Below are 24,423 nucleotides of genomic sequence, written 5' to 3' on the forward strand. Positions count from 1 at the left end.
TGGCCTCATCTTGCCTAGATGTTGAACACTTTGGGGAGATGCCACAGAGACTGTTTCAGCCCTTTTTTGGTGCTTTTCAGAAAAGAAAGGAAGGGTCTTTGTAAGCATCATGAGGCCTGTCATGACATATCCAAAAACTAGTGGAAATAACAAATACAGTGAAAAATAAATCAAGAAACCAAAACCCAACAAACAGCACACAAATAAAACACACAGAAGAACAAAACTTCTCAAACACCAGGGAAATAACACTGCTTGTGGTCTGTGCAGAAACATGTAAAATACAACTTTTCAGAGTGAGAGTTTCCAGTTTGTTCAGTTTGGGTTGTGTGCATGCCTCTGTGTATGTGTGTGTGTGTGTGTGTGTGTGTGTGTGTGTGCGCGCGCGCGCGCGTGCGTGTCTGGATTTGAAGTTTCCTCTTTTTCTGTTTGTCAGAAGCATCAGTGACTCTCACTAGCATGTTGACTCTTACTGTAATTTGATAGACTGCCTTGTTCTGTCATATGAAGCCAGGTTTTAAACAACAAGTGGGACATATTATTGAAAAACTACTACAGGCAAAACACAAGTTGATTGTCTGTCTCCAACAATGCTTTTTGATCATGAAATATCTGGTTCAGATTATTATCCTGAAAGGTAGAGTTTCACTGGAATGACTCTGGTATGAGTTCACTATGAGCGGATGCAGGGAGGCCCAGTTGAACTCTCCAGAGATGACTGGGAAGCCCGGCGGGTTAGGGGAGTGAGTGTGGGATCCACCAGGGATGATGGTGGGAACAGCTTGTACCATCCGATGACCATACTGGATAGATCGAGTTCTTCCAACAAGATTTGAGCCACACCCATAAAGCATTTATGGTCCATTCTGCCGTAGTCTCCCCAGACAATCACCTGTGAGACAGAAAAACGCAATGAAACTTGAATGTCTCTTTCTTTCACACTTGCAGAGTTGAAAGCAACTCTTCTGTCAAAGTGGGCCAGTCAGGGAAGCAGAGGAAATGAATGTAAACTGATACCAAGGAGGTAGAACAGACAGAAAGATACTAACAATAAAGAGCTCAAAGAGGCACTGCCCAATAACTTTTAGATTTGATAGAGTGCAAGTAATGTTTCCCTAGTCAATGAGGGGTCTGAGCTACATAAACCATGTTAAAGAAATAAATATACAAGTTTGTTTATATACAAATTCAATACCTTCTTGAGTAACTACTATCTAGTAAGTGATGTGAGGGCCACAGAGATACAGAAATTAAAATTTGTGCAAGTTAGCCGGGCGAAACAACATAATTCAATGTCCAGTGGAGTGTGTATACGATGGACTGTGTATAAAGAATGAGAACATGCATTATATTTCTTTTATATTATGTATTTGGTAGTTAAGGGACAGGTTGAAAAATAATTGTAAGTCATTGCCTTTTGAAAATTTGTGTGACAATTCTGATTTGAGCAGATGATTAATAAGTCAGAGAGTTTAGAGGCAGTACAATCTGGGTCAGCTCCTGCCGGAGTCAGATGAGTAGTCCATTACACTTATTCCTCCTCCTAAGGTTCTGTTTTCCACTCCTCTGGTCAGCTGTGAAGGTTCTCAACTGAACTCATTCACTCGCTTATACAGGCAGGAGTGGCAAAACTTCCCCTTTCAATTTACTGAGTAATTTTGCCAAATTATTTAATCTCCGTGATCCTCATACATAATCTTTCAAATGGGGACTATGATATTTTAGGCACATGATAGTTAACATGTTTAAAAGAAGTAATGTAAGGGAGTGTCTTGGTGGTGCAGTTGGTTGACCATCTGACCCTTGGTCTTGGGGTCATGAGATGGAGCCCTGAGTCGGGCTCTGTGTTCAGCATGGAGTCTTCTTGGGATTCTCTCTCCCCTGCTTCCTCCCCCACCACGTGCTCTCTCTAAAATAAATACATCTTTAAAAAAAGAAGTAATGCGGGCGCCTGGGTGGCTCAGTGGTTAAAGCCTCTCCCTTCGGCTCAGGTCATGATCCCAGGGTCCTGGAATCGAGCCCCGCATCGGGCTCTCTGCACAGCAGGGAGCCTGCTTCCCCCGTCTCTCTGCCTGCCTCTCTACTTGTGATCTCTGTCAAATAAATAAATAAAAAAAAAAAAAAAAAAGAAAGAAAGAAGTAATGTATGCAGTTACTTAACAATGCATCCGACATTCACCAGTCCTGAATATTCTCTTTTTCCTTCCTTTCTTCCTCTTTGTATCCCATGTCCGGCACACAGTAATGCTCAATAAACCATTAGCATCATTGGTCTTGATTATCTACCTATCTACCATCCTATACTACCAACTTACTTATCGAGAAGACGGGACATGGGAAGTAGGGCAAAAGCGGAAGGAGATGATGGAGAGAGGAAAAAAAAGAAGGGAGAGAAAATAAAAATTATGTCTTCCCTTAGATCCATCAGATATTTTCAATACTACATATTGTTTGTATTGTAAATTAACAATGTTTTTTTCTACTCAAAGATGTCACATTTCTCCTCCCTGAAATCTATTCTCTTCATGTTTGACCACCTCTTTAGTGTTTATATGAATAATGTGGACATTACTATGTAAACAGTCACACTGTTACTGACCTGAAGAACTTTACCCTGTGGGCTTTCGTCAAACACCAGGGACTGTTGATACAAAGGATCAAGGGTTTTTCGTGCAATTCTTGTCTTCTTCTTGGCTATACAGGCCCCGTTTTCCAAAAGATACACTTTGACGTATGGAGCTGAACAAAATAATATTTAACATATAAGTTAATCCTTCAAGTTAAATTGATTTGATTAGAGAATGTCTTATTAGAGAATTAGAGATGCTTAGTGAAAAGTTTCCTATTGACTGTTTAAATCATTTTAAATTTCCGGTGCTCCATAAATTCTCTTTCTTAAAACTCTTAACGTTACCACAACTGGCATTTTCATCATTCCCAGTAAAGGTCTGCCAAGTTAACCTAAGACTGACTGATCTGGGGTACAGCTGGCATCACGATACAGGTGTATAACTGAAAGCTCATTGTTTCCTTTTTATGCTTAAAACTAAAAAATAAATAAATAAATAAATAAATAAATAAAATTTTCCTTTCCATTTGTAAATGTGGAGAAAAAAAAAACAACACAAGCTAAGAAACAATCATAGCTAAACTTTTCTTAATTTAATAATACTCTTCCTTGTAAAGTGTCAGGATATAAAATCAATGCACAGAAATCAGTTGCATTTCTCTACACCAACAACAAGACAGAAGAAAGAGAAATTAAGGAGTCAATCCCATTTAAAATTGCACCCAAAACTATAAGATACCTAGGAATAAACCTAACCAAAGAGACTAAGAATCTATACACAGAAAACTATAAAGTACTCATGAAAGAAATTGAGGAAGACACAAAGAAATGGAAAAATGTTCCATGCTCCTGGATTGGAAGAATAAATATTGTGAAATGTCTATGCTACCTAAAGCAATCTACACATTTAATGCAATTCCTATCAAAGTACCATCCATTTTCTTCAAAGAAATGGAACAAATAATCCTAAAATTTATATGGAACCAGAAAAGACCTCGAATAGCCAAAGGAATATTGAAAAAGAAAGCCAAAGTTGGTGGCATCACAATTCCGGGCTTCAAGCTCTATTACAAAGCTGTCATCATCAAGACAGCATGGTACTGGCACAAAAACAGACACATAGATCAGTGGAACAGAATAGAGAGCCCAGAAATAGACCCTCAACTCTATGGTCAACTCATCTTCGACAAAGCAGGAAAGAATGTCCAATGGAAAAAAGACAGCCTCTTCAATAAATGGTGTTGGGAAAATTGGACAGCCACATGCAGAAAAATGAAATTGGATCATTTCCTTACACCACATACGAAAATAGACTCAAAATGGATGAAGGATCTCAATGTGAGAAAGGAATCCATCAAAATCCTTGAGGAGAACACAGGCAGCAACCTCTTCGACCTCAGCCGCAGCAACATCTTCCTAGGAACATCGCCAAAGGCAAGGGAAGCAAGGGCAAAAATGAACTATTGGGATTTTATCAAGATCAAAAGCTTTTGCACAGCAAAGGAAACAGTTAACAAAACCAAAAGACAACTGACAGAATGGGAGAAGATATTTGCAAATGACATATCAGATAAAGGGCTAGTGTCCAAAATCTATAAAGAACTTAGCAAACTCAACACCCAAAGAACAAATAATCCAATCAAGAAATGGGCAGAGGACATGAACAGACATTTCTGCAAAGAAGACATCCAGATGGCCAACAGACACATGAAAAAGTGCTCCACATCACTCGGCATCAGGGAAATACAAATCAAAACCACAATGAGATATCACCTCACACCAGTCAGAATGGCTAAAATTAACAAGTCAGGAAATGACAGATGCTGGCGAGGATGTGGAGAAAGGGGAACCCTCGTACACTGTTGGTGGGAATGCAAGCTGGTGCAACCACTCTGGAAAACAGCATGGAGGTTCCTCAAAATGTTGAAAATAGAACTACTGTATGACCCAGCAATTGCACTGCTGGGTATTTACCCTAAAGATACAAACGTAGTGATCCGAAGGGGCACGTGCACCCGAATGTTTATAGCAGCAATGTCTACAATAGCCAAACTATGGAAAGAACCTAGATGTCCATCAACAGACGAATGGATAAAGAAGATGTGGTATGAATACACAATGGAATACTATGCAGCCATCAAAATAAATGAAATCTTGCCATTTGCGACGACGTGGATGGAACTAGAGGGTATCATGCTTAGCGAAATAAGTCAATCGGAGAAAGACAACTATCATATGATCTCCCTGATATGAGGGAGAGGAGATGCAACATGGGGGGTTAAGGGGGTAGGAGAAGAGTAAATGAAACAAGATGGGATTGGGAGGGAGACAAACTATAAGTGACTCTTAATCTCACAAAACAAACTGAGGGTTGATGGGGAGGGGGGTTGGGGGGTGTGGGTTATGGACATTGGGGAGGGTATGTGCTATGGTGAGTGCTGTGAAGTGTGTAAACCTGGTGATTCACAGACCTGTACCCCTGGGGATAAAAATATATTATATGTTTATAAAAAATAAAATTAAAAAAAAAATAATACTCTTCCTTATATTTTCTGACAGAATAATTGTGCAAGGAAAACCCAGATCCATTTTTAAAGAATCAAAGAATACAGAAAAGCTGCCTTTTTAATCAGTCAGATGATGCAAAATGGAGAACACAGAATTCAAATGCAGCAAATATTTTGATTTTTTTGCTTATGTCAGAGTCTCCTGTCCAAACTCGGTACCACCTTTCCTTACCGGGTGTGGACTTGGACCCAGGTTTTTGCGTGAGACTTCGTGCTCTAATAACTTCAACCTCTAACTGGCCCTTTTTATCCTCCATTCCAATTTGTATGTCACCTGCAAGTGGAAAGGAAGCAAATGTCTCAGCTTCTTTGCAGTTACACACAGTTAAAAAAAAAATAGAGGTACACGACATTCTCCAGATTGTAATCTTCATGATCTTGATTAAAAACCCTCCTATTTAGAGCTCCCTGCTTCCACTTTTTTTCCCCTGCCTCCCAATCAGGTTTTAAAATGTTTTCCTTCATTTTTCTGGTACTAATCCATGTTATGAGAGTCCTATATTACTTTATAAATCACTTAATAACAACAATACTGAAGTATTTAAGCCTAGTAGGGTTTCTTATCCTTTATGTAACCTAGTGTATAATACTTAGTAAAAGTATAATTATCTGTATTTCTGTTACCTAGAAAAAACCACTATTAATGTTTTGGTGAATATCCCAGAAACCTCATAAGTACTTTTTCTTTAACTCCTTTTTTCCCTTTATTCCTTCTTATCTATCTTTTATCTATCATCTATCAGTCTCTGTCGTGACCACACATCCTCAATTCATTGACCGTATGGACCAGTGAATGGTCACGCCATTACCTCAACCAGATCCCTGTTGATGGAAATACCAGTTATCTGTGTTGTCGTTATTACAAATAATACTGCAATGAACAGCTTTATACAGAAATTTTGCACAGATTTTACATTATTGGGTCTAGTTAAATGGACAATCAAAAATTCCACGCATATTGCTATGTACCCTTCAGAAAGCTTGTGCCCGTTGGTACTACCACCGAAGTATCTATCCTCCCATTTTCCACACCCACGAATAGGGGTATTAGGAATATGTCTAATTTTTACCAATCTGATGGTTAAAAAGTGATAATTTGCATATTAATAGACAGGCTGAACATATCTCTAAATATTTTCAGTTTGTATCCCTTTATGTTTTTCCTGTTCATGTCCTTTGGCCATTTTTACTAAAGTGCTCATCATTTTCTGATTGATATGATACTTAGTTTCTGAAAATGCTAAATGTAATTATTTCTAATTTTTTTCTTAAATTCTCTCCATTTTCTCAGTTGTGAATTCTCTTTATTTGCCAGGTCAGTTGATCAACTTTGTGGCTCTGGATTGTTCATTAGTTTTATAACTCTGTTTTAGACCTCAGCTCCCAGACTTCTCTTTTGTTTTTATTTTAATTACATACACACACAGTTAAAAAATCAAACTGTTCTATAAGTCTTCTTATCAGTGTAAAAGAGTCCCATTATCTTTCTCAACTTCTTGCCTTCCAAAGGTCACTGCTTTCAAGATTTTCAATATTTTTATCTGATTTATTTTGTACTATTTGGCATCTACCTCCCTATTTCTAAATACTATACATATAAGGTATTTTTCTATATTTTTCAGTTTTAGATATTATTATTGACTTCTAACTTCATTTTCTCTCACTGCCTTCCTACCGCTGCCATATACTTGACACTTTCTGTTATCCCAATATTGGACTCTATAATTATGATTATGTAACATTACTTAGAAATGAACGAACTAGAATACTGTGTTTACTTCTCATTTCTTGGACAGCTCTTCCTTTTCCCTATACTAAATAGTGTCTTTTTAAAAAGCATCTGCTTACATTTTTGTATACATATCATTAGTTCAACCCCTTATTCTCTTCTCCTTGTTGACCTCTTCCAAAAAATCAAACACATTAGGTATTCTGTAATTTTATCTTATGGATTCTGACAATTTGGACAAATTTTTATTTAATTAATTTATTTTATTATTTATTTTATTTTAATTTAATTTTACTTAAATTCAATTAGCCAACATATAGTACATCATTAGCCTTAGATGTAGAGCTCAACAATTCATCAACTGCGTACAACACCCAGTGCAAACTGCTTTTGAAGCTTCCTACAGCTGTTATCTTCAGATTTTTCCTCACTATTGTTTTGGGTATCCCAACCATTTCTCTCTTGTGTTAAAGCATTTATTTACTGGATCTTTTCTTCTTTTTTTAGTTCCTATTTTTTTTAAGTTCACTTAGTTCATTTTGTTGAGGTATGTCCTCTAGTCACTTTCTGAGCAATGTTGCGTATGAGGAAAATATTCCGAGACCTTTCTTTGTCAGTATGTTTTTTTTTATTCCAGCCTGAAACTTACCTGATAATTCGACTGGCTGCGGTACTCTACGTTGGAAATCAACTGTTACTCAGAATTTTTAAGATAATACGCAGCAGTCTTCTGGCTCCCAGTATTATTACTGAGGAGTCTGATGGGAATCTGACTTTTGATATTTCTGTATAGAATTATTTTTCCTCTTAGAAGACTTGTAGGATTTTCTGATCTCTGGTGCTGTGAGAGTCCATGATGATGTGCCTTTGTGGTGACCTATTTTCATGCATTTTGCTGAGAATTCCATGGAATCTCGTATCCTTCAGGGGAATAGCTATTGTACATGTTACATGTCACTTTCTCCTTTCATCATTTTCCTTTTAACTTAATTTAGGGTGTATCTTGCTAGTAGGAGTTTTCAATTTATCTGTCTTTGGTTTGATCCTTTGAAAGATTTTTCCCATTCCAAGAGCAAAGAAACATTAAGTCTTTTTTAGTATTTTCTAGTGTCTTTCTCTACCCCAGTTCTCTTTTGTAATTGAGTATAAAATATATGTATAGGTTCTGAAGTAGGGAGGCAATTTCATTAATCTTTTTTGTTTGTTTAGTTTAACAGTTTTGCCAACATTCTTTACTGAATAATCCATCATCTTTCTATGCTGTGAAATGCTACCCTCATCCTACATTTGGGTCTGTTGTGGACTCTATGTTGACAAAGTTTTCTGACAGTTCAAAGATTTATGACTAACTTTATTCATTTTGCATCATGTCTCAAGTTAGAAACATGCATCAGAAATTAGAATAGTCATTTGAAGCCAGCAATACCCTTGCTCAAATGTTGCTTCTCACTTATATTACTATTATGATACTTTAAATGACCTTGTTGGTCATGAAACATCAGTTTTCCTGTGGAAAAAATGGTTCTTACCCATTGCAGGGGTGGCAAGGGTTTGGCGGCCAACAAGCTGAGCTGGTCCCAGTCCATCAAGAAAATCACTGAATTGACTGTCTGCTCCTAGTCGTACTCCAGGAAATATTAAGCTATCAGCAAAAGGATAAAAATCAAAACATTAGATCTCCTAGAATTCCTTTTATTAGTTTCCATTTGACTACTAATTCTGATCCCGAATCATGAACATTAGGCAGTTTACTTAGACTCTTGGCATTCACTGCCTCTGAACCAAGGATATGAATTCAGCACTGACTGAGAAAAGGTTGAAATAAACTCTCAAGTTAAGAGCTGATGTTCTATTCAGGAGGGTGTCATTATAGTTTTTAATATACGAAGTTTTCTGGACATTTACAAATACAAATCCCTACATAAATACATTGTTGACATAAAATATGAGACACTAATTTTTATATCATGAATTTTACATAAATAATTGTTCATGAACATTCAGTAACATTAATGCTAAATTCAAAATGTACCTGATAATGTCTTCAATATATGTTATAGCAAAGCACAAATTCTTATTCACAGGTAAAAATGTTTCATTTATTCATTTTTTAATGAACTACATTTTTATATTATCTGAGATTTTCATTCAGTTCAAATGGAAGAGAATTGATTAGACTACGCCCATTTCTTTTTTCTTCAAAATAAAGCATTCTTTAAAAAGACTTTATTTGTTTATTTGAGAGAGAGAGAGCACAAGCAGTGGGAGTGGGAGAGGGAGAAGCAGACTCCCCGATGAGCAGGGAGCCTGATGCGGGGCTCAATCCTAGGACCCAGAGATCACAACCTGAGAAGAAGGCAGGCACTTAACCAGCTGAGCCACCCAGGCGCCGTCCATTTCTTACTCCACCCCGACTGCCTGAACTCCCGGGGCTGTAAGCTCCAGCGGACAGTGAGTGTGCTCTTCTTGTTTACTGATGTATCCTGGGCAACAAGAACCATGCTTGCTATGTAGTGGGACCTCAGTGAGCATTTTTCAATAAGCATATTTCTATAGGGATTTATTGTTTCCAATGTGCTTTTTCACATATTATTTCCTCATAATCAAGGGAATTAGAGAGGGCACATATGATAACATTCAGAGACTATGAAAATCAATCTGTAAGAGGTTAAGTGGCTTATCCACAGTGGAGGTACATATTATTTATTAGTTTTATATCAGAAAATAATGTCTCCTGTCTTTCATTTGTACATTACAACACTTCATCAAATACTGGCATTTTGTCAGCAAGTTCATCTCCGTAACTTTCATTCCTGCTGATGTTTGCTCTTAGCTATATCTTACCGGGAGTATACATACAAATCATTTGATCAAATAAACACTAGTTTCAGGAATAGGAAAGCATGTCATGAACATTAACTTGGCATAATTTTATTTCATCTTCCGAACAAAATTTAAAAATGCCAGTAGAGTAAAATAAATTATTACTATTAGATTGGTAAATGAGATTTCTAAATGGCAGTAAGTGAATAATTATAGAAAATTTGTACATGATCAATCCCCAAGTAATCCACCGCAGACTAATAATTACTTAATTGTAAGATCTATCACCTCAGTAAAAGTTTGGTTTTATCAGAAAATTTCTCAAGCATAGAAAAATGCAGGTTTTTTCTTTTTTGCGAGATCTATATGTAAAAGCATGTAAGTAAAACACAAATCTAGTTCTATATTTTTAAGATTTTAAGATGTATTTTAAGATTAATTAACTAAAACTCTTTAACAAGAAAGGTAATGAGGAAGATAAATTCTGGGTTTTTTTCCTAAGATAAAAATGAGTGGTGTTTTAAAAACAAAAAAATTATAATTGCTTATTATCAGAGTGTTAGACTTCCAACAACTCAGAAACCAAAAAAAAAAAAAAAATAGTTTGGAGAGAAGAAGGAATATGGGAAATCAGTTCTCAATTCTAAATTTTAATTCAGATTTTGGTGACTAGACCAGATTATGAGTTTTCCCACATGAAATAACCCATTAAATGTAGCATTTCTACACTAAACATCCAGGAAGGGACTATTGTGAGTTTTCTGGATGATGGAGATCGGTTTATTCAGGTTAACTCAGCTTTTCTTCATACCTTTGAAAAGTCTGAGTGACCAGGTACAGCAGTGTGTCCCTGTGTACATATCATAAGAGGTAAGGCTGTTTAAAACATGGAGGGTTGAAGCCCTAGTTAAGTAGAGCAGCTCCACTGAAACCGCTGGCAGCTGTTATTTTACCTTTGACCACACAACTGGTGGTTCTAAAGCCAAACAGAGGTGCTGACATCACTTACTTTCCCTCAGAGCTGTAACTGTTGATGCTGCCGTCAGTAGACTCTCGACTTGGTTGCCTTACCATCTTCCTCATTTCGGCTGCCATTCCTGTTTCTGTGCTTCTCTGGATGGTGCTTTTTAACTTCTTGTGGCCTGACTCTGACAAGAGAGAGTAAAAGAAACTCTAAGTTTTGTTTAGACCATCTCTCCCGAAATACTGACCGATTCTGCAAATAAAACAATGAGGCCTATAATTAAAAGCTTGCTCAGAAAAAGAGAGTCTAAGAGAATGATCTGGTTAGCAATATCTCTTTGCCAACATATGCTTTGGCCAAGAAGGTAGTCGTGGAGGGCAGACCACTGCCCCAGGCCCAGAGACGGCCTGAATCTCAATGAACCAAAATGAGCTCATTGTAATATTGCTGCTCAAGTGACCACTGCAGTGAAAAGCGGGATTTGGCACCGAACGGCATTATGTGGAAAGATGATGCCAAAGAACCTAAAAGATTTTTCCTCAGTCTGGAGTGTTCCAAATGTATGGGAACAGACCTAATGATTGGGCCTTGTCCTTTAAAGGAGAAGAGGCACAGGGAACCAGGCATGAAAAATAGCACAGTTTTGACCATGTATCAGTAATCCCATAAAGAGAAACAGTAGTATTTCATTTAATGCTTTTTGAAACACTTTACCATACACAGGCTCATTTGAGATGGCACAGAGCATACCTAGGGAGGTAGAACAGGTATTATCTCAACTCGAAGCCTTTTGGCTCTCTCATGGCTTGTTGCCTCAGCTGCATGACTTCTGACTGGCAGTTTTGGGTGTGAGTCTCTCTTTGCATCATGAATTATAATGACCGATCATTTTCCTGACAAACTCTAAGTTCAGAGCAACCCTCCTCAAGCCACTTTGAGACACACTAACCAGCATTCTATTCATACCATGGAAATGAAATTCTAAAACACTTATTGGATTAGAACAGTATCAAAGTGTTAGGCAAATACTTAGACTTTTAATACCCGCCCCAGTTTTAACATCTACGCATTTGATACATATTTCTGATTTTCTTTCAATTTTTCATACAGCAGCATTTAATACCCATTAATATATGCTCTGTATGCATCTATGTATGTATATAAACACAGAAAGGCTCCAACCCTCATAAAACCTTTGTGAAGTAGGTGCTCCAAAACATTCCTAGATAAACAATAGGAAAGACTGCTGTTTTCCTCTCATATTTGGTCACTGCAATCCTTTTGTAGTTTGCCTAATAAAAAAAAATTGATTATGCTATATGGACTCAATGATGAATATTCTCTACATAAGAGCCATGGCAGTTCCTTAAAAACATAAATCTGAATATGTCATTCCCTTGCTCAAGATCTTGTGCTGGTTTATCATCAAAACTAAAAGAAAAGCCAAAATTGTTACTATGGCTCGTAAAATGCTCCTGGCCACCTCTCAGATCTCACACGCTGCCTGTCATCCTGTCCTTGCTCTCCCGTTACATGGTCTTCCTGAATTTTCTTGAACACTCCAAGCATGCTGCTTCAGGGCCTGCCTTCCTGTCTTTCCCTTCTGAATTTCTTGCCTTGCTTCCTCACTTTGCTCAGATATCTGTGCAAATGTCACCCCCTCAGAGAGGCTTTCTCTCATCCTTATCATTTGCCATCTCCTTGCCATGCTTGGTATTTCTGCTCTGCCATTAATCTTCTATTGTTTGTTTCCCCAATTAGAATTTCATCTCTAGGAGGAGAGGAACATTGTGAATGTTGCTCACTGTTATCCCTAGTGTCTAGAACATGGGTAGAAACTCAGTAACAAGATCACACATTTTCCTCATTCCATTTAATGTAACTATAATGCAAACATGTCTCTATTTTTTTTTTTTTAAAGATTTTCATTTATTTGACAGAGCACAAGTAGGCAGAGAGAGAGAGGAGGAAGAGGCAGGCTCCCTGCCGAGCAGAAAGCCCGATGTGAGGCTCGATCCCAGGACCCTGGGACCATGACCTGAGCTGAAGGCAGAGGCTTTAACCACTGAGCCACCCAGGCGCCCCTCTATTTTTTTTTAAATGATTGCACCATTAGGTGGTGTCATAATTAAGCCATCTCCTTACTGATGAGCACTTAGAATGTTTCCAGCTTACAGGAGAGTTTTTATAGAACAAATTTCTAGAGGTTGCATGCTAGTGAAAGGGTAGGAATCTGTTTCGTCTTAATAGCTATTCCTAAATTGCCATTTAGAAACATAGTAATTTAAATCATTCCTACCAACATTCGTATGGATGTACCCACTTTCCCACCCTTAGGTGGGATTCTCTACTCTTCCCCCTTCTAGTCTCTATCTTGCCTATTTGACTCGTCATTGCAGAATTTGTACACTTACTGAAGGTAGTGACTTTATTTATGGACTTTATAGTGCTGTTTGATTGATTGATTGATTGTGCCTTCTTCTCAAATGCAGCTCCTTTAGAAGTCACTACGATAGAGCAACATTTCATTCACGCACCCATACTGGCTACAGTCCACTTCAGGGGTAAAAGGCAAGCCCCAGCCCTGTGTTACTGAAGTGAGCTAAGCAGTGTTATGCAAATGTTTCCCCAAAGCAGTGGGAGGCAGTAAATCCAGGGTGGGACACTGAATTCTTACTGAGAAAAAGGGCTATCATAGCTAGAAAACCAGGGCAAACTTGAAATCTAAATGGTGTGGTGACTCTGGAAACTGGAGGAGAAACAGTTAAGACGATCAGTAGTGGGGAAGTTTGGTTACTTGTTCATTCAGTTTTTCATTTACCCATCCAACAAATATTTACTAAGCACCTACTATGTGTCACACACTGTTCTGGTGCTGGGGATATATTGATGAACGACAAATTTCCTGCTATCATGGAGCTTACATTCTCATGTGTGTATACAATCAAGGCAATGAACAAATAAATAAATATATGCTTGGTAATAAGCGCTATGGAAAAAAAAAACATGAATGATAAGGGGGGAGAGAGAGTGACAGGGTAGAGCGGCAATGATTTTATTATAAAGGGGTCAGGGTCTCATTAATCATCAGTCCGGAGTAAGTGAGGACACAGGCTGTGAGGGAACAGGGAAGCAACACGGGTGGCGGGACTGTCCTGCTGACTGCGTGGGAGGAGGCTTGTGAGTAATGGTGATCCGGAGGGGGCCACTGTCTTCTCAGCCGTGCACAGCTTTCCTCTGCAGTCTTTCCAATGTTGATGTTGACTCTGGCCAAAACGTTCTGTGGCCAGAGATCTCGGGGCTCTGTGTGTACCTGGCAGTGCAGGTAACAGATGCAGAGTGGGCTCATCAAGTAGGCTATCATTTCCTAACACAGGTTTCACATGGTTGTCACTTAATACATATTCGTTCAATGAATATAAAAATTAAAAGTGAAGAGTCTACTAATTTGTTTACATAATTTAATAGGGACATCAAGTATACTTAACAAAGGGCATATTTACAGAGTGTCCTAACATTCTTAGAGCAGTTTTAAAACTTAATAGCTTCCAAAATGTAAATGCTACCCACTCTGAGAAAACATCATTTGAGAAGCTGGTTATTCAACTTTCTTTTAGAGTTACTTAATTTTATGAATTTGAATATATTTTTAATTTTAAAGTTTTTGTTTTAGTCCTTTTGAAGACAGCAAATATGGACTGATACCTAGCTTCTTATTCATATTAATAAATATTCAATGAAAAGAGATTTGTTGAACTAAACAATGTATAAAGGCCCAGGTAAAAACTGCATAAACAGTTCTAGCTATTAATTTGTCTTCTTTAAATTCACAATAGCTTTAAGACTATTTAGAATGCAAGGGTTGCAAAAACTTTGTTTTATAGATGTGGAAGCTAATTTTGGAGAATTTTAGCTCATGCAACAAATACTTGTTCAGCACTTATACTGAACCAAGCCTTTTCCAGATCCTGGTGAAACAGCAATGAACATAGCAGACAAAAATCCCTGCCCTAATGGAACGTACACTCTAGTGAGTATAATGGTTTGCTCAAAATCATGACAGTGAGCAGCAGAAGCTGGATTGGATCTTCTGAATCTCAGTCTTGTGACCATTCCTTTATACCACAGTTTAGGAAAACACAGTCTAATCTCATTTTACAAACAGAACAGTGGTTTAGCTACACAGATATTTTCATGTACACATTCTCATATGGGCTTACAAACTCATTTAAAAATTTTGTTAAAAGCACATATAGTCTATACAAGTACAAAGGTATATAATTATCTAAATCTGTCTCTGTAAATATGTTGTGATTATAGCATAAATATATGTTCCATATATGTAATTTTAAAAATATCAATACCATGCATTGAACTACTAAATGGCATCACCATTATTTAACAATTATTTGTATCCATTGAAGAATCATTTACCTGGTTAAGACATGAAGTCTCCTATCAAATCATGACATGAAACCTTTGACTTGAAACTACTGTCCCAAATATTATACAAAGAACAAAAGGATTAGAAAACTCACCTATTTTAATACTCTGTATTCAGAAACACATGAAAAAAATTAGTAAAATCCTTATCATTTGGGAACAATTATTTTCCCCTGCTTTGGAAGAACGTTCCCTTCCAGAATGTCTTCTTTACATATTAATTATTTCTCTCCTTTCATAGTAAAAGATGTATGTTACATTTAGAAACACCTCCTTGATATATTAATTCATTCTGTAAATACTCTTGAGCACCAAGTACCTATAGTCTAATTGGCAGTTTTCTAGATGTTGGAGCTACAACAGTCATAAGACAGGATACTGCATATAATGAGCAATTAAATAAGTTATGATAATTTTAGAACTGGTAGTCATCATGAAAAAAAAAACAAAAACAAAAAGAAGAGACTGTCCCAGTGGAGTGAGTTACTTTTGATCCACCGGGCAGAGAAGGCCACTTCTTTTTTTTTTTTTTTTTAAGATTTTATTCATTTATTTGACAGACAAAGATCACAAGTAGGCAGAGAGGCAGGCAGAGTGAGAGGAGGAAGAAGGCTCCCCGCCGAGCAGAGAGCCCGATGCGGGGCTCGATCCCAGGACCCTGGGACCATGACCTGAGCTGAAGGCAGAGGCTTTAACCCACTGAGCCACCCAGGAACCCGGAGAAGGCCACTTCTGAGAACGTAAAATAGGAACCAGCTTTGCAAGGATCTGAAGGAAGTATTATCTAGGCAGAAGGAGCCAAGTGCAAGAGCCTGAGGAGTGATGAACTTTCCTTGGCTCATCTGAGAAAGCTCTGAAAAGCTGAAGTAAGATGGATGAGGAGAAGATGGGACTGGGAGAGTCTGTAAGACCTGGGGGTGGGGGGTACCTGCTGGAAAACAACCCGGGTTTTGTTCTAAGTATAATGGGAAGCCACAGGGAAGGGTTGTGATCTGATTTACATTTTCAAAGCATTGTTCTAGCTATTGTGTGGAGGATGAATTGTAGGAACTAGAAGTGGACGCACAGGAGACCTGGAAAGTTACTTTCTGAAGTAAGAAGAGATAAATAGTGACTTAGGTTAGGGAAGTAGCGGCAGAGATCAGGGAAGAGGGTAAGCTTCGATTATATTCTGAAGCAGAACTGACAGTACTTGCCCAGTTAGATGTCTAAGTGGTTCAGAAAGAACAAGTCTATTGACTTTCAGGTTTTTCGTCAGGATAACTAGTTGAATGGTAGTGTCATTTACTGAAAAGGAAGAATTCAGTAAGTGGTGGAAATGATGAGTTCCCTTTTGGATGTTTGAGGGGCTTCCTAAATAGCCATGTGGACAGTAAAGTAGGAAGTGTGTGTATGATCAGGACCACCAGGGACAGGTTAGGGTTGGAAATAGGACAGTTGGTAGTTAGACACACAGACAGGATATATTGGCATACAGATGGAATTAAAAATCTATAGTACTTATGAGGAATTTGAGAAACAAGACTGAGGATCATAGGGAAACGGAGGAGAAAAATGAAACAAGATGAAACCAGAGAGGGAGACAAACCATAAGAGCCTCTTAATCTCAGGAAATAAACTGAGGGTTGCTGAAGTGGAGGGGGGTGGGAGGGATGGGGTGGCTGGGTGATGGACACTGGAGAGGGTATATGCTGTGGTGAGTGCTGTGAATTGTATAAGACTGATGAATCACAGATGTGTACCCCTGAAACAAATAATACATTATATGTTAATAACAAAAATATATAGTACTAAATGTAATAGGGAGGAAGTATAGATAGAGATAAAAATAATAGACAAAATAGAGCCCGGGCTATTTTCCTTATTTAGAGGTCCTGAAGAAAGTCAAGACTGTTAAAGAGCATACAAAGGAAGACAATTTAAGGCATGGGGGAAAAAAGGTAAGTGTCATGGTACAGAAATCAGAAGAATAAAGTGTTAGAAGTAAAAAAAAAAAAAAAAAAAGTGTTCTTTAACCACTTAGAATTTTAGTAAGAAAGAGACACAGTGTGCCTGGGTGGCTCAGTCAGTTAAGCATCTGCCTTGGGCTCAGGTCATCAAGTCCCTCATCGGGCTCTCAGCTCAGCGGGGAGCCTGCTTCTTCCTCTACCCTCCACCGAGCTAGTGCTTGAGCATTCTCTCTCTCTCTCAAATAAATAAATAAAATCTTAAAAAAAAAAATAGGCACAGAAGTGATGATAAGGGTCCAGCTCCATGGAGATCACTGATTTTTTTTTTTTTTAAGATTTTATTTATGTATTTGACAGACAGAGATCACAAGTAGGCAGAGGGGCAGGTGGGGGGGGGCATAGGCTCCCCGCTGAGCAGAGAGCCTGATGTGGGGCTCAATCCCAGGAGCCTGAGATCATGACCTGAGCCCCAGGCAGAGGCCCAACCCACTGAGCCACCCAGGCACGCCGGAGATCACTGATTTTAAGCATAGATTTGGTGAAGAAGGAGGGCTGGGACCTTAAAGGAATGGCCAGTCAGAAGAGAGAATGAGAGATAAGCAACTACAGGGAGCTCCTATGACTATTATGAAAAGGTTTGTTGTGATTGAGAGGTACTATTTGGAGAGTTGCATAGGATATGCAGAGGTTGTCTATTTTTTAAGATATGTGACATTAGAGCCTGTTTCTATGTGGATGGGAATGGTTAAATGCGTAAGATAAAACATAACATTTTTAGATCTAATATTATTGGTTCGAAAGGTAGATAAACATAGATCATGTCTGACAAATTGTCTTTCCATCAAAGTATTCTCTAATGCCCAATGAATAGTCAATTTTGTCAATTAATTGGAAAAATAAGTAAAAGACTAGCACTTAGTTGATTAAACAGTTTGGATCCAAAAGATTAAATGCAGTAATATCCTATTAGCTCATGAAGAAAAACTATAGGGAAGAAGAGTCTTTTGGTTAGCCTGAAAATGAAACTGAGATCAGTGATAAAAATTATTATTTTTTTATGTACAGAGACAAAATTCAGTTATGTTTTTAAAAAGAAAAGTTGTTGTAGTTAATAAGTTCTGGTCATTCATTCCCTTGTTTACTTACTCAACAAACTATTCTCTGAGTGCTTTGGCTCCAGGGCTGTATATGGAAGAGTAGAGAGGAAAGAGGCCCTGTCCCCAGCCATGTCACTGCCGAACAGGACAGACTGACTAGCAGAAGTTTAATTGTGATGCAGTCTAAGTACAACACAGAGGACTTATTTTATATTTATCTAGCCTTAGGTATTTGTCTTATGTATATATTCAGTAATATGGAGAGAGGAAGAGAAAGGGAAGAGAAGGAACAATTTAAACAGTGAGTATGTGTCTGCGCTGGCTTTGCCACTAACCGAACATGTAACCTGGCGAGATCATGAGATGAAAAATGCAAATGTTCTCTTCCTTTACTTTGTTTCAGTTCCTGAAGAGAATCTGGTGTTTATGATGATCTCTAAAAGAGGCTTCCTAAAAAAAAAAAAAACCCCAAAACAACCAACCCCTTTATCTGGTGTGCAAACGAAGCAGCAGCAATTACAGACAAACTGACAGTACTGGATACACTGGGAGACGAGATCAGTATCCCAGGGATTTTAAAGGGGAATTTTAACTCCATGCAAGTGATGAATGGGGGGTGGGGTGGGATTTGTATTTTAGGTTAAGAGAGCAGCATATTTAAAGGTCCTGACATGATAAAGAACATAGTCCCCTGAGAAAGCTACCTTTCCAGAATGCCCACACTTCTGTGAATGGTGAGAGAGGGCGCCAGGGCAGGCTCACACAGGCCTCTCCTCTAAGGCTCTCAGATGTACCATTATGTATCATTTGGGTGGCTGTTGTACTGTTATTTATTAATGTTATTAATGTTCTTAATCATCTCAAGGTCTTGGTCTTCCATAATGCCAATATTACCCATATAAAGTTGTGTGTAATTTGTATTACATACAACCTGATATAGAGGTAGACTCAAAGGTCTTCAATAATCATTCTTTAAAAGAAAGCCTCCAGCAGTTCCCCTTTGTTTGATGTCCGATGCTCCCAATGTTGTCATAACCATGTAGAAATCTTTGAGGTAGTCAGTTTTAATAGTGCCACAGCTTTTCTTTCCGAGTTTTTAAACAAACAAAAATGTTCCTTTTCAGTTATGCCAAAGTTTTTAAAATATATTTTGTCCCAACCCAGATAAGTACAAATTATAAAAACTTCATAGATCTGAAGATTATTTTTAGAAAATTGCACGTTGACTTTATGGGTCCCCTCCTTTAACCTCCATGTTAATCCTACAGCCATAAAGCCCACAATTTCCCTTTCTTCTTCTTCTTTTCCAGAGATTTAAAATGAAAGAAATACAGTGGTTGAGAAAATAAAATAATAAATAATAATAAAATATAGTCATAATTATGTAGGTATATATTATATATAATTATATTATATGTAAGTACTTATATATTATATAAGTATATATTATATTATATATAAATATAATAAAAATAAATTAAATAAATAAAATTAAAAAATAAAAATAGTATCATTAAGAATTTTCTTGTGAGACAATGGAATAATTCCCTTGATGATATTTTCAGAATACTTCAAAATCTTCTGTGTTAGCTATGTGCCTATCCTTTTTTTATTTCACTGCCATAATCCAAGAGGTAAAATGTTTTCTTTTGCTGCCACACTTTAAGTTCTCTGCAGTTACGACTTTAGAAAAGGAATTCATCTGAACTGAACACTGCCCTGTATTTTTCCAGCTCTTCTGTGGCTAATAGTTCTCTGGTCAGAGGCCTGGTGTTGCTCTGAGCTGCTGTACAGCCTGCCTGTCATAGCCGCTCACTTCACTCAACCACACTTGATCTTTTCAGCAAAACATCTGCCAAAGTCACAGTGATTTTCCCTCCTGCTTGGCTGGTGAAAATGTCAGCAATAGCAAGTTTGAGATGCTCTTTTAAATAATTTTCATATTGAATTTGATAAGGCTGCCAAAAAATATTTAGATGAAGAGGTTTACTGTCACTGAAACATACCATCTGCACCATATCCTATTTTGGCCAAAGCTGTAAGATGGCAGCAGTCAAATGCGGAACTTCTCACTGCTGCAAATTGATTTTGTAGCCTTCGTGTTTCCACAGTGTTTCAGTGTTAGGGACTCCTCCCCTGACCCAATTCATAGGTTGAAATTCTAACCCTGAGTATTTCAGAAAATGGCTGTTTTTGGAGACGGGGCCTTTACAGAGGTGATTAAGTTAACACTGCTAAGGAGGTCGCAATCCCCACCTTTCTGGTTTTCTTATGAGAAGAAGGCGTTAGGACACAGAAAGATACCCCCATGGGAAGAGGGCAGCCATTTGCGAGCCAGAAAGAAAGGCCTCAGAAGAAAGCAAACCTACCCACACCTTGATCATGGACTTCCAGCATCAAGAACTGTGAGAATATAAATATCTGTTATTTTAACCACCCTCTCTCTGGTACTTTGCTATGGTGGCCTTAGCAAACTAATACATCTAGGGAGTGGATACTGTTACTTTAATACTCCAAGGCCATCTTCTAATTTAATAAATTGTGATTATTTAAATGTAATTTAAAGCACCTACGGATATATAATCACCTAAATGGTCTGAGGGTGAGATTAAGCACCAAACACTGGGATGAACTTGTTGGTCTGAAGTGTACCTGGATATACCTATATCATTTATTAACAACCCTTAATGTTTAGAAAATAAGGTCTTATATTTATTTTCTCAGGAGTAGTAAATATATCACATTTGGATCAATTTTTCTTTCTTTTTTTTTTAACTCTCCTTTAGTCTAAATTAATACCATAGATGAATCTGGGTTTTATTTATTGATTATAAATCTAGAATATCTCCTTACTATCTACAATCCTGACTGTAAAAATAAAACAATACTTTAGGGTAAACCTTGTTTTAGGGTATATTTCAGGTTTTGTTTTGATTTTTACATTTTTGTTTAAATTCAAGGTATTACTATTTAGGGAATCTTTCCTCCTATCCAGTTTCAAAAGGAAGCCTTTAGAAGTGCTGGCTGAACAGGAAGTTGTTAGGCAGTTCTGAAACCTGCATATTTGGATGCAAGTACCAGCTCTACCACAGTAGCTTCCTTGGCCTGTCTCTATTCCTTACCTTCCTTATCTATGAAAGGAGGAGGATAAGAACATCTAGCTCACAGGATGATTTTGTGTAGTAAGTGAGATGATCCATGTAAAGCACTCAGGACAGTGTTCAGCACCTATTTAAGTTATGTATCATTACACAGTAAGATCTTCAGTATTTTGTACAGATTAAGTCTCCAAGTTGAGTGATGCTAATTCCCCCTGCTCTACTCAAAGCACATGTTTCTGTGCCTCATATTTAACTCAAAATATTATTTTGAATATTATTTAGGATAAAGTATAAATTGTAACATGTCACAGAGACTACTTGTGCTCCCAATACCCATTTTTTACCCTTTTCTCTTAGTGATAGAATTCCCCCAGCCTACTAGCTAAAGACCAACCACATATCCCTTTCCTTCTCCTCTCTTGATGGCATGGGGGACGTCATGGTGGGAACTGTAGTAACTACTTTGGACCTCAAGATGGAAGCACTTGTTGAAGTTGGCACAGCCTGGATGCCTGATATGATGGACCCACTATACCCCCTGGACTGTTTTTTTTTTTTTTTTTTTTTTTTAGGATTTTATTTATTTATTTGACAGAGAGAGAGAGAGAGATCATAAGTAGGCAGAGAGGCAGGCAGAGCGAGAGGGAGAAGCAGGCTCCCTGCTGAGCAGAGGGTCCAATGTGGGGTTTGATCGCAGGACCCTGAGATCATGACCTGAGCCCAAGGCAGAGGCTTAACCCACTAAGCCACCCAGGTGCCCCCACCTGGACTGTTATATGATACTCTTGATTAAGCCACTGTATCTAAGGGTATCTTGTTATAGCAGCCTATCCTATATCATAGTACATAGTATTCTAAATACTATAAATAAATATTTTTTTAAAAAATAAAATAGTAATTTTATGAACAGTACTGTCAATTCTTTAACTTTAGATATGTAACTTGGGTTATATTGGATTGTTCCTCTATAGTTTTATATGTGGAAGAATAAGGCTCTTCTTCTAACAATAAAGTTAATGGAAATTTTTCTTCCTCTATGAAGTGTCAGAGTATCTAGGGTTAGAAGGGGAGAAACTAGCAATAAATAATGTTCATTAAATACTGTTATTATAGACAGGACTTCTGGGAAAGATGGTGGAGTAGGATGATCATTGGCTCACTTTGTCCCATGGATACACCTAGATAATACCCACATCAATGTAAATAACCAGAAAATGACCTTAAAACTGGTAGAACAGACTCTCCACAGCTAAATATAGAGAACAGTCCACACTGAAGAAGGTAGGAAGGGCGAAGATGTGTTGGAAGCCAAATGGATCCATAGGAGTGTCTGTGAGAGGGAGAAATACTACAAGACTCTTATGAAGAGAGGAGAAGAGCACCCAGGTATGGGAACCTACATTGGGAAAATGAATTCACATAACATTTGGCTTGGAAAAGCAGAGGGTCCTAACTTTTTGAGTTCTTATAATCGGTGGGGCTTACCACCTAGAACCTTAAAAACCAGTGGGCTTGACTCTGGGAGAGCTGGAAGGCAAGAGGAAACTGAGTCCTTACCCTTAAAGAGACGGCACAACAAACAGCACCACTGAGAGATAAAGCATAGAAGTGGTAGTTTGAAAAACACCTAGGATATGCAGGAAGGTGATTTGTTTACTAATTTCAGAGCACGTGGTAGAAGGGCAGAGATCATTGGGAGACTTCTGCAAGAAAAAGAGAGCTGGTGGGTGCCATTTTCCTCCTCCATCCCCAAGCCTAGATACACAGTCACCTGTGGAAACCAGCACAGCATGAACACTCTCCACCTAGCTTGCTAATAGCAGGCCCCACCCCTACACACTTCTGTGGATTCACTCTCTCCATCCAGCCCTAGGTACGAGTTTTCCTGCTCTCCCTGAGGAGAGAAAACTCCCTGAGTTCTCCTGCTCTCTCCTCACAACAAATAGGCACGGAACTTGATGATGGTGAGTCCCACCTGTGCTCTTGTGCATACCTGACCCTTCTAATACATCCTTGGCAGGAGCCCATCCAAGTGGTACCAGAAGCCCAGCAAGCAAGCAGTCCCAACAGGGGCTGGCACCATTCCAAAGTAACTCCTACCCCAAGGAGAGGGGAAGATAGCCACATATACCAGGCCAGCTGTCCCCAGCAGTGGGCTGGGAGCAGAATTCTAGTCTGACTGCAAGCAGCACCCATCAATGAAAGCTTCTCAGGGACAACACAGGGAAAATGCCATATAGTTCAGTGTTACTTCATCTCTGGCAAACTCCTGGTTTGACTCAACCTAAACCCAAGGTGGCCCCAGACTGGCCCACTAACAACACAGGGACCAAACCCTGCCTACAACATAGAAAGAGAGCTACTGCAGATGACTGAAGGCAAAAGCAGCTCAGCCACAATAGTAGGGCACATGCAACACACCTAGGAGACACCCCTGAAATGCCAGTTTCTGATGAACAGAGGACATTGCACTGCAGGGCACTGCAGGACCTTTTCTTCATAAGGCTGCTACTTTCAAGAGCAGGAGATGTAGCTGACTTTCCTAAAACATGGAAACAGACAGAGAGCTAGACAAAATGAGGAGACAGAGGAATATATCCCAAATGAAAGAACAGGACGAAGTCACAGCAAGAGAGCTAAATGAAATGGAGATAAGTAATACACCTGATAGAGAATTTAAAATAATGGTCATAAAGATTCTGGACTTGAGAAAAGAGTGGAAGACCTCAGTGAAATCCTCAACAAAGAGAAAGAAAACATAAAAAAGAACCAATAAGAGATGAAGAACTCAATAACTAAAATTAAAAATACATTAGATGGAATAAATAATAGACTTGAGGACACAGAAGAACAGATCAGTGACCTGGAAGATGGAGTTATCAAAAGCAATCAAGCCAAACAGGAGAGAGGAAAATAATGAAAAATGAGAATACACTACGGGAATTCAGCGACACCATCAAGAGTAATAACATTTACATTATAAGGATCCCAGAAGGAGAAGAGAGAGCAGAAGAGGCAGAAAATTTATTTGAAGAAATAATAGCTTAAAATTTCCTCAGCCTGGGGAAGGAAACAAATCCAGATTAAGGCGGCGCAGAGGGCCCCCAACAAAATCAACTCAATGAAGGGTCCACACCAAGACACATAATAATTAAAATGGTGAAAAGTAGTGATAGAGAAT

The 24,423-nt window shown here is 38.3% G+C and overlaps 1 protein-coding gene across 50 annotated transcripts in view; it reads right to left on the minus strand.

Moving 5' to 3' along the window:
• Positions 1–621: 621 nt before the first annotated feature.
• LOC111152143 (regulating synaptic membrane exocytosis 1) overlaps positions 622–24,423 on the minus strand; it is a 498,025-nt gene continuing 474,223 nt past the window's right edge. For all 50 annotated transcript variants that reach the window (XM_022510447.1, XM_022510446.1, XM_022510482.1 and 47 more), the window contains 5 exons: positions 10,698–10,836; positions 8,395–8,507; positions 5,309–5,410; positions 2,600–2,739; positions 622–892 (listed from right to left, as the gene is read on the minus strand). In XM_022510447.1, the coding sequence (XP_022366155.1) occupies positions 674–892; positions 2,600–2,739; positions 5,309–5,410; positions 8,395–8,507; positions 10,698–10,836 (713 nt within the window). In that variant the 3' untranslated portion in view covers positions 622–673. The remainder of the gene's footprint in view (positions 893–2,599; positions 2,740–5,308; positions 5,411–8,394; positions 8,508–10,697; positions 10,837–24,423) is intronic.

Source organism: Enhydra lutris, unplaced genomic scaffold (genome assembly GCF_002288905.1).
Source record: "Enhydra lutris kenyoni isolate GAN:26980312 unplaced genomic scaffold, ASM228890v2 scaffoldscaffold28, whole genome shotgun sequence".
Lineage (NCBI taxonomy): Eukaryota > Metazoa > Chordata > Mammalia > Carnivora > Mustelidae > Enhydra > Enhydra lutris.